Raw genomic sequence first — 13617 nt, forward strand, 5'->3', positions numbered from 1 at the left:
ACATTTCGCTTCGCTCGGGACCGTGCGAGAGCTCCGGAGGAGACCGGCTGGCGTGCGTGGCAGTTAAGCCGAAGAGGAACAACTTCCGCCCGGGCATGAGCGGAGCGCGAGGCTGTCAGTTATGAATGAATAAATGAATAAATAAATAAATGAAGAATGCCACCTTTCATTTCACAGGGCACACCGGACGGCGTATCAGCAGGTAAAAGTCGAAGTAATTAAATAAATACAAAAATAATGGCTGAGGAATATAAAATAAGTTTTAATAATAATTTGTTTTGTTTTTTTGTTATAACATGAATTTCACTCTCTCTCTCTACCCGTATATATATATATATATATATATATATATATATATATATATATATATATATATATATATTTTTTTTTTTTTAAGCATTTTTGAAGGTGCGCCGCTACTTCGCACTTTTTTTTAAGCATTTTTGAAAGTGCGCCGCTACTTCGCGGATTTTCAGTTTTCGCGGGTGGTCTCGGTCCCCATTAACCGCGATAACCGAGGGTTCACTGTATATCAAAAGTCCCCTCATAACATGATAATTCATCATATTCCTGTCATTTCCATCTCAAAATGTTGTTCCATTAATTTGAATTACCGTAGTCCATCCGTCCCCAAATTGAAGTATGGAACATTAGATGTTTTTTTTTTTTTCGTTTTGCATGACCTTTAACCTTGCATGTTCTGTTTCAACAAAATTGTATCTCTTATCAGTTTCCCTGTTTCATGAGTTGCTGCCGGGGGCAAAAAGGAGGAGTTCAGAGAGGAATTTCACGCTCAGGGGCAATCCCAAACTTTTGTTTCCAGGACATTGTAACACTCTGGGCTGGTTTATTGTTCTTCTTATTGCAATTTTTCTGCATTCAGTCTTCCTCGAGACTGAATACGTTCTCGTGTTTGCCAAATAGTTAATCCTAGTTTCTCACTTTAGCTTTGCACAGTCAATATATGAACTTTTTCAACTGCACAATCACTTCATTGAGGTCTAATTATCAATTGTTTACCATAGTCAGACTTTTGCCGTCAAAGAGACCTGTTCCTTCACCGTACGTTAACGTTTTTATCACTCAGGGCGTTTCCGTGTTGACAAATCCCATTCCACAGAACATGCATTCATTCTTTTATGATCTTAGATTTCTCTATTTAAATGGTGACAAAATTATAATTATTTTAAACAGAATTTAATAAAAACATCCACAAGCATAGGATGGATGTTTGGTTGGTGTTAGATGAACGGATATTAGGTGAGTTAATTTTTTAGACAAACATCGATTATGAATGAACATGTCCTTTCAATGTATTTAACTTTGCCACGTCTTACCTTCACCCTCACTGTTCATAACAAAAAATATTTTCTTGTCAAATAAATATGCTTATATAAACTCAAGAAATTCCAAGTTTTGTTTTGAATTAAGTCACATAATTATACATGCATGGTTTGACACATGTTGTTCATATGTATAGTGTTGGGGCCGCAACTAATGATTGCCTGTTTGTCCTTTACAAAAATAGTTTAGAATTGAATTGTTACCAATTATTTGATTAATCAGTTGTTGGAATTCATTCATAGTCATGTTGACCCTTGCCCTTGGAAACATATTTTGAGTGATCAGTGTAGTTTTGAAACATGATGACATGACAAACTTAATTTCTTTAACAACATATAAAAACTGGAATATGTAAAATGTTAAATAATCAGTTCAAATTTTAAACTGGGAAAAAAAACACGGAGTTTATGGTTATTCTTTGGCATCCATTTTCTGCACTAATTTAATTTAGCAAAAACAAATGTTCAGCAAACCGGCAAGTAAAAGGCAATATTTAAAAATAAAACGACAATAACCTTGAACTCATTTCCCCAAACAACTTAATGTTGTGATGCATATTTTTAACGATAGAAAGTCGTTCTTCACAAAGCAAATGAGAGTAAGACGGGTACAAACCTGCTTTGTGTAGCACAACACGAGGCTGCTTCCAACCTTCGCCCAGCAGTTGAAGATGTTGCTCGTTCTCTTCTTTTATTCCACAAAGTTCCTCTTTGTACTTGGGTATCGTTCTTGCACACATTTTCAAACGCCAATCTCAACAAATCCGCACTTGATCTCTGCTTGGCGATAACTCGTGTGCTTCTCTTTGTTCGACGAGACGAATGAAAGATGGCGTCGTTTTTTTCCTTCGAGAAAATGGCAGTCTGTTCGGCACGAAAGCGGAAGAACAGGCCACACCCCGCTGTGATATGATTGGCTGCTGGCTGTGTGGAGCACTGTCACCAACTCACCGACAGATGTCACCATTTGCGATGCAAATCATCGTTATCTTCTTCTAAACATAGGAAAGCGTACGATTTGAACCGGATGGAAATGACCAAACATTTTAGTTCCCAAATATGAACTTGAGAGATGTATTGAATTTTACTTTTGTTGCTGGTTTTGTTTTCACATCTGACACCATGTTGTTGGTTGGACAGTATTCCAAATGTATTTCTCTATTATTAACAGTTGACATGATAAAGTGAAACTTTATGTCAACATATTGACCTTTTTACAGGGTTTTTCGCCAGCGACGTGGTTGCGAATTTTAAATTAAAATACATCACTGTTTTATTCTCTAAATGTTAGAGTCTTAAAAAATGATTTCAGTGTTTATAACTTAACTAACTTAAATATTCCATTATTCGTTTCAGTATTCATTAAACTACAGTGATTCATTATTTATTTCAAGATTCATTGAACTGTTTTAGTAATAATTTAGTATTCAATGTTTAATCGTGACTGTATTTACTTTTTCAATATTTGTGTCACTATTTTGTTCAATCTTAATATTATGGACAATTATTTTGCAAGTAAGGTTTTTGTTATTTATTGTGGCCACCTGCTTTTGAAGGAAGTGCCTTTCGCTTCTTGTACTCGAGGATTCTTTGTGAAGCCAAAACAACACGACCTTGACTGATAAGTAGGCTCAACGCAGAAAAAGTATCTTTTTGTTTTAAGATTACACAGTTCCTGTCAAATAAATCTTCATCTTCCTGTGTGCATCAGTATCTTCCCACGCACTTCTCCCACTGAGATTACTCTGCAGACTGACCCAAAAGACAATTTATTTTCCAGACTATCTCATTGATCTTCCCTTACTGATGAAAATTCCACAACAATCTGGGGTCAGACGTGGGATAGCTGAATATCCGCCGGTGAAATTCAGGGATGCTGGCAGGTAACCTCCGGGGTTCAATTAAGACAGCAGCAGCAACGAACAGCGTGATGCGAATCATCTCGTCCGTGGTGACAACCAGCGTTGACTCCAGTCGCCATCAAGTTGCCAACTCCTGACATACTAAAGCCATTGAGAGAAACTGAGACTATTTGCGTTTCTCTTTCTGGTTCTTTTTATAGTTCAACTTCTAGTTCAGTTTTTCACCTTTTCACACGGCGTAATGAAGGCCAGTTGAGCAAGTGGAACAAGTGATTTTATTGATGATTGTGGAAGGAACCGATATCATCAGCACCGTTTCTTCTCACACCTTTTCCATTAGGTACGATTTAAAAGACAACTGAAAAGCATAACGTTAAAAAATGTTGTTCCAGGCAAAGGCAATTAATTTCATTTCAATGTTTGATGTAAACACAAAAAAATCATCATCACTCAGACACAATGCACTGATCACATTGGCCTTGTGTCAATAAAAGAGCTTTGAAAATTCAATATATCATATTTTCTAAATCACATTTACATCTTACCACAAAGAGTCAGTTCCTTCAGGTTTTTTTTTGGTGTCTTTTTAAGCTTCAAGGATCGCTGCTATTCTCGTAGGGCTGGGCAATAAACCGAAAATTTACCGTGATCGAAATTGAATAAAATCATTTTGCCCATGTCGATTAATTCGGTGTTTAAAAAAAAAAAAGAAGTCCTTTTAGTCTGCAGCTATGTTCATGCCCCTGAAAGACGGCTTGAGCGGCTGTAGTCATGTGACTCCACCCAGCTGAACAAGAAAGAAAACTGACGACGCGGTCGTAGCTGGCGATTCAAATCCAGAAGCAGCTGACACGGCTGAAGACGAAGTAACGTTAGTTGAAGTTGTTCCAGTTGTGCTTGTCCCGAAAAGAAATTCGACATCTGTCGTTTGGAAATGTTTTGGGTTCCATATAGACGATGTTTGAGCAAAAGAACATGAACAACAAAGTGCGTCAGAAGCACCCAAAACAGCGCATCCAACCTTTTCTTTTTCACCACCCACAACACAACCATGCTGTTGACTTGGAGCTTGTGCTAAAAGTTCAAAGTGAGAAGCAAGGTTCGACAAGTGACAACAGCCCAGAACGGAGGCGACACCATACGAGAGAATGTCTCAGAGGTGGACGCGATAGCCTAGCATATAGCTTAAGATAGAGCTCCTCGAGCTACAGTGGAGCGCACAGGATTTAAACGCCTCATGAACGTAGCCAACAAGAGGCACGGAAATATTTGTCGCAAACAGCACTTCCTTATATGGACAACATCGGGACGGGAGCGTAGACATGTCGAGCATTTTGCATCCACATCCGACTTGTGGTCGAGTCGCAACATGGATCCCTGTTTGAGCCTGACTGTGCATGACGTAGACGACAAGTAGCGACCGCGCACCACTCGAGACGGCACATTTTCCTGATGAAGCACACTTGTTTATTTGGCATTGGCATTCCATTGACATTTTTTTCATTTTAGTTCGCATTTTGTTTACAGGCGACTAGCTCCTTTGCACATGGCATTATTTATATTGTTTACAAGATACCTTTACACAAATTTAGGCCTATGCAAATGGCATTACAGCATCTCAGCACAATATATTTGCAGAAAAAGATTTTGTGAGAGGTACCCTTTTTCTCCTGTTCTTTGTGACATTGTTCAAGTCATGCAAAGCAAGCTATTTTGAATGTTTATTCAAAGGATTTTTGTACTTTTATTTTTCATTGAAACTAATGTGTACCAGTTGGTCAATAAAAAAGCAGTTAATATGCATTTCCTGCATTTATTTTGATTTTGGTCCTCAGGGGGAATTTATCGCACATTTATCGTTATTGAGGTCAAATTGCCCAATTTATCGCGATATTGATTTTAGGTCATATCGCCCAGCCCTAATATCACCACTGATGGTGGAGCTGTACACTCGCCTGAGTTGTGTGCAGGCAGCGTGGGTTCAGTTCCCACTCAGTGACGGTGTCTATGTCTGCCCTGTGACTGGCTGGCGACCAGTTCAGGGTGTAGTGCGCCTTTCGCCCGAAGTCAGCTGGAATTGGCTCCAGCATCCTCCCGCGACCCTGTTCAGAATAAGCGGTGAGGATAATGACATGACGTGACAAATATTTGTCATCTCATCAATATTTGCACAACAGAGTACTGAGCTTCGAGATCCTCACGATAATAGTTCTCGAAATTATATTTCTTATCAATGTAGGTTAGTTAAGGGATATTTTATTGACAATCTAATCTCAATATACAAAGACAGAAAAAAATTAAACGTCCCAGTGCTGTTGCAGCAGCGGCTTCTCGAGGCATCGGCGGAAGTGACGTAGAAGCTGACTCGCCAATGTGGCGTTAATTTAGTTATTTTGTTAATTCTTTTTATCAACCGATTTCAAATATTATATAAAATATATATTAAAATAGAACAGGGGTAAAAACAAACACAGAGGCAAAGAAAGATATTTGAAAAATACGTGCTTAAAGCATGACGTCATTAGCAAGCGCGCAGCTTCCGAAGGACCTCGACCACATCCACCGACCCGTCCACACCGGAACAAAAAATCACACCGCTAAATTCTTCTGATTTAGTGTGGAACTGACTGTAATTTTCTGACAGAATGTCCAGTGCTACTCTAAAGGACTACGACATAATTCATTAAGTCTTTGTGTCCCGATAACCTCATCTTCGCGCGTTGATGCTTTTCGGCGTAGTTAGCTTAGCTTGTTAGCTAGCTAGCCGCTAACGAAAAGAGGCACATGACTCATCGCCAAGCAGAGATCGAGTGCGGATTTGTTGAGATTGGCGTTTGAAAAATGTGTGCAAGAACGACACCCAAGTACAAAGAGGAACTTTGTGGAATAAAAGAAGAGTCCGAGCAACATCTTCCACTGCTGGGCGAAGGTTGCAACCAGCCTCGTGTTGTGCCAATCAAAGCAGGTTTGTACCCGTCTTACTCTCATTTGCTTTCTAAAGAACGACTTTCTGTCGTTAAACATATGCATCACAACATTAAGTTGTTTGGGGAAATGCGTCCAAGGTTATTGCCGCTTTATTTTTAAATATTGCCTTTTACTTGCAGGTCTGCTGAACATTTGTTTTTGCCAAATGAAATCAGTTCAGAAAATATATGCCAAAGAATAACCAATAGTGGGGGGTAAACTCCATGTTTTTCTCAGTATAAAATTTGAACTGATTATTTAACATTTTACATTTTCTGGTTTTTATATCTTGTTGAAGCAATTCCTTCCGGAAAGAATTCTGCCTGACTCTAAAAAATGTGCACACTGCGGCGAAAACATCAATGGCGGTTGATCAATTTTAGTGGATAAAACACAAAATATTAAGTTTTTAAAAAGAAAATCAAGTACGTATTGGTCTTATTTATGAACTTTGTACTGGCTTGGTCGGGTGAGAGTCAATGAACCTCGGGTGGCCCTGCACTGTTTTGTGCACGTGTGCATAGTTTCACCTCATCCAAACATTTAAAATGCATTAAATGCATCCATCCAGGGTTGCTCGGATCTCATCAGTGAACAAGCGCATGCTGCAAGGAATGCATCTGCATCTTTGGCTTACTATGCGCTTAAAAATGGAGAACATCACAAACCCCTTTTCTACCAACAAGCCCAGGAACATTTAGTTCCCAGAGTGAAAGCCAAAGATTTCTTCTCTCATGTGGCTTTTTATTGAAGCAGATTTGAATATGCAAACTCAAACAGAATGGACACATTTTGACTTTATCACACCCGTCCACACGCTTCCTTTTGTTCTAACGGTTTCAGCTTCCAAAACATCTTTGGGTCACACTTCTGCTAAACGGTTTCCCGTCGAACACGGTTCAAGACGTGGATTTGATTTTGTGGCTTCCTGCTAAACTGCCAGCATCGACACTTCTGTTCCGACTGAACTAACGTATTTCCGGATTAAGAGGTCCATGTTTTTGTGACCTTCTATTAACCTGTAAGCATAGTTTTGAAACATGATGACATGACAAATTTAATTTCTTTAACACCGGGTCGCACGCATTGCTCCGTGTGCGGCAGGCACAAGTCATGTAGAAACAATATAAGACAAAGTCGCCACATGAGCTTTGACTTGACCAAACCAAATTTGTCTTTTTGTGTCCTGCAGACGTCAGTGAAAACGATCTCCGTTCTGTAAAAGAGGAGCCAGACTTGACTCACATCAAAAAGGAGGAGGAGGAGGAGGTCAACAAGTCACCACTGAACGTTGTCCCTATAAAGAGTGAAGATGCAAACAAGGATGAGAGTGAGGACAACAGAGGGGCGGAGCCTCCAAGCAGCAGTTCAAGTTATCACGTGACAACAGAAGGTGACGAAGACCACTGGGCGCCATCACAAGCACATAATGAGGACACATTATCACGCTCTCCTGATGATGATGATGATGATGGGCAAGCCAAAGGTGAAAGGGCATGTCACACTGACTCATTAACTTCAAAGCTGTCTTTAAAACCGCACACAAGAACACATAGTGGAGAAACCCCCTTTTCTTGCTCAGTTTGTGGTAAAAGCTTCTCCCAAAAGTCGCATTTAACAAGTCACACAAGAACACACAGTGGTGAAAAACCTTTTTCTTGCTCAGTTTGCAGTAAAAGCTTTTCTCTAAAGTCACGATTAACAAGGCACACAAGGACACACAGTGGAGAAAAACCTTTTTCCTGCTTGGTTTGCGGTAAATGTTTCTCTCGAAAGTCTGATTTAATAAATCACACAAGAACGCACACTGGAGAAAAACCTTTTTCATGCTCCGTTTGTGGAAAATGCTTCTCTGACAACTCGGCTTTAACAAAACATAGAAAAACACACAGTGGTGAAAAACGTTTTTCCTGCTTAGTTTGTGGCAAGAGTTTCTCTCAAAAGTCGCATTTACGAATCCACACAAGTACACACGGTGGAGAAAAACCTTTTTCCTGCTCGGTTTGCGGTAAAAGCTTCTCTGAAAAGTCATATTTACGAATCCACACAAGAACACACACTGGAGAAAAACCTTTTTCCTGCTCAGTTTGTGGCATGAGTTTCGTTGAAAAGTCAAATTCAAAAAGGCACACAAGAACACACAGTGGAGAAAAACCTTTTTCCTGCTCAGTTTGTGCCAAGAGGTTCTTTCGAAAGTCGCATTTACGAAGCCACACAAGAACGCACAGTGGAGAAAAACCTTTTTCATGCTCCGTTTGTGGAAAATGCTTCTCTGACAACTCGGCTTTAACAAAACATAGAAAAACACACAGTGGTGAAAAATGTTTTTCCTGCTTAGTTTGTGGCAAGAGTTTCTCTCAAAAGTCGCATTTACGAATCCACACAAGTACACACGGTGGAGAAAAACCTTTTTCCTGCTCAGTTTGTGGCATGAGTTTCGTTGAAAAGTCAAATTTAAAAAGGCACAAAAGTACACACGGTGGAGAAAAACCTTTTTCCTGCTCGGTTTGCGGTAAAAGCTTCTCTGAAAAGTCATATTTAGGAATCCACACAAGAACACACACTGGAGAAAAACCTTTTTCCTGCTCAGTTTGTGGCATGAGTTTCGTTGAAAAGTCAAATTCAAAAAGGCACACAAGAACACACAGTGGAGAAAAACCTTTTTCCTGCTCAGTTTGTGCCAAGAGGTTCTTTCGAAAGTCGCATTTACGAAGCCACACAAGAACGCACAGTGGAGAAAAACCTTTTTCATGCTCCGTTTGTGGAAAATGCTTCTCTGACAACTCTGCTTTAACAAAACATAGAAAAACACACAGTGGTGAAAAACGTTTTTCCTGCTTAGTTTGTGGCAAGAGTTTCTCTCAAAAGCCGCATTTAACAAACCACACAAGAAAGCACAATGGAGAAAAACCCTTTTCCTGCTCTGCTTGTGGAAAATGCTTCTCTCAAAAGGGAAATTTAAAAAGCCACACAAGAACGCACAGTGGAGACAAGCCATTCAGTTGCAGCGTTTGTGCTAAAACATTCTCCACTAAACATAGTGCTGAGAGACACAATTGTGCTGATGAGAATTGCAGCGATCGTTCAAGCTTAAAAAAAAGACAAAAAAAACTGAAGGAACTGACTCTTTGTGGTAAGATGTAAATGTGATTTTGAATAAAATATGATGTATTGAATTTTGCAAAGCTTTTTTATTGACATTAAGACAATGTGATCAGTGCCAGAAGAACCATTGTGTCTGAGTGATGATGAGTTTTTTTGTGTGTTAACATCAAACATGTAAAATAAATTAATTGCCTTTGCCTGGAATAACATTTGTTAATGTTCTGCTTTTCAGTTGTCTTTTTAATCGTATTTAATGGAAAAGGTGTGAGAAGAAACGGTGCTTATGAAATCGGTTCCTTCCACAATCATCAATAAAATCACTTGTTCCACTTGCTCAACTGGCCTTCATTTCGCTGTGTGAAAAGGTGAAAAACTGAACTAGAAGTTGAACTCGAAAAAGAACAAAGCTCACCCCTATGCTTGGAAGGGGGGTGGTGACTATCCAAGTGGGGGGACTATGCATGAACTTTCGGGTGTGGGTTGCCGCGGTACGCGACCCCTGCGTCATAGGACTGGACTTTCTACGAACAGCCCAGTGCGTCCTTGACCTGGGGAGGAACACGTTGGCTTTTCCAGGAGGCCCCACAGTTGAAATGGTGCGCCCTACACAGCCTGAAAAGTCATTCCTTCCGACGTCGAGCGCAGCCATTGCACAGCAGGAGTCTGATCCCACCCATGAACCGCTGGCTCCTATGACTTCTCCACCCACATCAGATGCCCACATTGATGAGCATTCCTCTTCCCCGGCCCCGTGGTCCATGACAGGTGGAGTGGACAGATTGACGGCAGTGCGTGAAGTGTGGAAGCGCAACGGTGATGGTTTAGAACCCAAGCAACAGGAGGAGCTGTGGCAACTGTTGTGGGACTTTAAGGACATTTTTGCACTGACAGAAGAGGAGGTGGGCCGAACCGACTTGGTACAGCACGAAATTGACACGGGGGATGCACGACCTATCAAAGCACGCCCCCGCCGCCTTCCCCTTGCACATCAGGCAGATGCGGACAGCGCAATTGACGAGATGCTGAAAGCTGGTATCATTGAGCCATCTGACAACCCTTGGGCCTCAGGGGTTGTCATGGTAAAAAGTGAAGAAAAGGTTCTGTGTGGACTATAGACCCTTAAACAGCGTGACCAAGAAAGACTCCTATCCACTGTCCTGCATTGATGAGACTCTGGATCTGGTGTCTGGGTCGTCCTGGTTCTCCTCATTAGACCTGCGCAGTGGATATTGGCAGGTGCCCCTCAGCCCTGAAGCCAGGCCAAAGACTGCTTTCTGTACTGACAGGTGGTTGTGGCAGTTTCGAGTTCTCTGTTTCGGCCTGTGTAATGCTCCAGCTACCTTCGAGCGGCTTATGGACAAGGTGCTGGCTGGCATCCCCCGACAGGAATGTCTGGTCTATTTGGATGACATCCTGGTCCATGGGAACTCTTTCCATGCAGCCTTGGAGGCCTTGCGCCAGGTCTTTCAAAGAATTTCCACTGGGGGTCTGAAGCTTCACCCTAACAAGTGCTGCTTCATGAGAAGAGAGCTTGAGTTCCTGGGACACAAAGTTGGAGGGGAAGGCATTAGCACTTTGGAGGAGAAAGTGTGAGCCGTGAGGGACTGGCCTACTCCCAGCAAACCGCGTGAACTGAAGAGCTTCCTTGGGCTGCCATCCTATTACAGGCGATTCGTGCAGGGTTTCTCATGTCTAGCTGCACCGCTTTTCCACCTGCAGCGGAAGGACACTAATTTTGACTGGACTCCCGAGTGCAGACGGGCCTTCAGCTCTCTAAAGAAGGTGCTGACGGAGGCACCCATTCTCGTTCCCCCAGATGCCAACATGCCGTTTGTCCTGGACACTGATGCCAGCAATGTCGGAATAGGGACGGTTTTGAGTCAAGTGGGGGCAGACGGGGAGAGAGTAGTGGCATACTTCAGCAAAACCTTGAATAAGGCTGAACGGCGTTATTGTGTCACATGAAGGGAACTGCTGGCAATTGTGAGAGCCATTAGCCATTTTCCATATTATCTGTCCTGTTGACCCTTCACTGTACGCACTGACCATGCGGCACTTCAGTGGCTATTGTCTTTTAAGGAGCCTGAAGGACAGATTGCACGCCGGCTTGAAGAACTGGCGCCATATGTCTTCCAAGTGGGGCACAGGGCTGGAAATCGCCATGCCAACGCTGACGCTATGTCTCGACGCCCTTGTGCTCTTGCTGGCTGCCGCTTCTGCGAGAACAGAGAAACCCGAGAGAAGGAACTTTGTGGTGATGAGCAAAGTCCCGCGCATGATCATGTCGACCCCGTATGTAGGGAGGTGCAGGTTGTGGAGGCACCTGAATAGAGGAAGCAGCAGCAACAGGATGTTGACCTCCGACCTGTATTGCAGTGAGTTGAGTCAGGTCGAAACCCTAAGTGGGAGGAGGTCGCTGGACACTCGCCTGCCACTAAAGGACTGTGTTCAAAGATTGGGACTCTTTAGGTCAAGGATGGGTTGCTCCAGAGAGCTTGAAAGGAGCCTGTTACTCGGGAGGATAGATGGCAGGTGGTCGTCCCCAGGGCTCTGAGAGAGGCTGTGTTGAAAGCTTCTCATGGGCCTGCAGGGGCAGGACACTTTGGTGTGTCGAAAACACTTCGCAGACTCCGGCAAAGTTTCTATTGTAGCCAACTAAGGCGAGATGTTGAGGACTTTTGTCGCGGGTGTGACCTCTGCACCGCGCACAAGGGTCCACCAGGCCGGTCTCGTGCCCACCTCCAACAGCTAGCAGTGGGCGCTCCTATGGAGAGGATTGCGGTGGACACAATGGGCCCATTTCCACACACTGACAAAGGCAACCGTTATGTCTTAGCTGGTCTGGACTATTTTACGAAATGGCCAGAACCATATGCCATCCCCGACCAAGAAGCAGAGACTGTTGCAGACGCGCTGGTTGAAGGCATGTTTACAAGGTTTGGGGCAGCTGAGGTCATTCACAGCGACCAAGGGAGAAACTTTGAGTCGGCTGTGTTCACTGCAATGTGTAAGCGACTGGGCACGAGGAAAACGCGCACAACACCTCTGCATCCTCAAAGTGATGGGCTCATTGAGCGCTTTAACAGGACCTTGGCAAAAGAACTCTCAATTCTCATAGCGGAGCACCAACGAGATTGGGACAGGCATCTCCCTCCCTGTACAGGATTCCACTTCATGTACACCTGCCCTGCTCATGCTGGGGCGTGAGCTACGGACACCGGTGGAAATGGCTTTTGGCAGACCCCTGATACAACAGCCGAGCCACCAGGATCAGAGTATGCCAGGAGACTTCAAGAAAGGTTGGAGTCAGCACGTGTCTTTGCTCGCGACCATTTACAGAAGGCAGGTGTAAGGCAGAAAAGGAATTATGACATGAAGGCCAGAGGGACGGACTTTAAGGCTGGAGACCTGGTTTGGGTGTCCAGCCCAAAAAGGAAAAAGGGCAGGTGTCCTAAATTGGACAGGCACTGGGCGGGGCCGTGTGGCATGCTGGAGAGGATAGGAGAGGCGGTGTATAGGGTTCAGCTGCCACCTGGTGGCAGACGGGTAGCCCTCCACAGAGACAGACTGGCCCTATATAGAGGTGGTGCCGTTCCACAGCAGCAGTCTGGGTCGCGGACACACTCACAGTGGGTTTCGAATCCCAACCCTCCAAGACGGCGGATTGTACCTCCACTCTCACCCCCATAGGCGGCTACAGTTGAGGACTCATCGCCTGATGCTACACTGACTGTTCCGAGCGGACATGCCTCGGGGCGGCCTCAGCGACAGAGGAGACCACCGGGTCACCTCAGTGACTTTGTTGAATGACGCCCTCGGGACGAGGTTCTTGATAAAGGGGAGGGCAGTGTAACGACTTTATAAATAGTTCAAGGGTTCTGTGTTTTCCTCTTTTCTGTGGAGGCTGTGAAGGCAGCAGGGGTGTGAACGTTATGTTGTTGCCGTTGTTGTTGTTGTTAAATCACTCGAGGCGCCTGAGGATAATCCTCAGAAGCGCTAGACTTGCGTGTGGGAGTAGCGGGGGGGAATGGGTGACGTAGAGTTGGGGGCAAGAGATGACGGGGTGATAGTTATAGATGAAGTGGGGACGCTACGACTGGCCCGTGCCACCCGTGCAGGCGGAGAGAGCCCAAACAGATTCTGCAGACGAAGCCTTGTATGTCCATTGAATATCGGGACAGGCCGGAGCAGCTCCTGTGGAACCCCCGTCGACAGGCGGCACAGTCGATGTCGCCCGCCATAAGAAGAAGAGATCGGAGATGCAGGACGGGCAATGCAGCTCCGATAAGGGGAAAGGGCGCCTCCCACGACGCGAGTCTGAGTGTAGTAGCCAGGATTCG

The 13617-nt window shown here is 43.8% G+C and overlaps 1 protein-coding gene across 1 annotated transcript in view; it reads left to right on the forward strand.

The window, feature by feature from the left end:
* The window catches only part of LOC148341736 (uncharacterized), a 45524-nt gene extending 33722 nt beyond the window's left edge, over nt 1-11802 (forward strand). Inside the window, exons 4-6 of the mRNA XM_088287936.1 lie at nt 11415-11457; nt 11578-11652; nt 11747-11802. Of these exons, the coding sequence (XP_088144062.1) occupies nt 11415-11457; nt 11578-11652; nt 11747-11802 (174 nt within the window). The remainder of the gene's footprint in view (nt 1-11414; nt 11458-11577; nt 11653-11746) is intronic.
* The last annotated feature ends 1815 nt before the right edge of the window (nt 11803-13617 follow it).

The sequence above is a fragment of the Idiotropiscis lumnitzeri genome, chromosome 2, assembly GCF_059441095.1.
Source record: "Idiotropiscis lumnitzeri isolate Australia: NSW breed Sydney's pygmy pipehorse chromosome 2, RoL_Ilum_1.0, whole genome shotgun sequence".
Lineage (NCBI taxonomy): Eukaryota > Metazoa > Chordata > Actinopteri > Syngnathiformes > Syngnathidae > Idiotropiscis > Idiotropiscis lumnitzeri.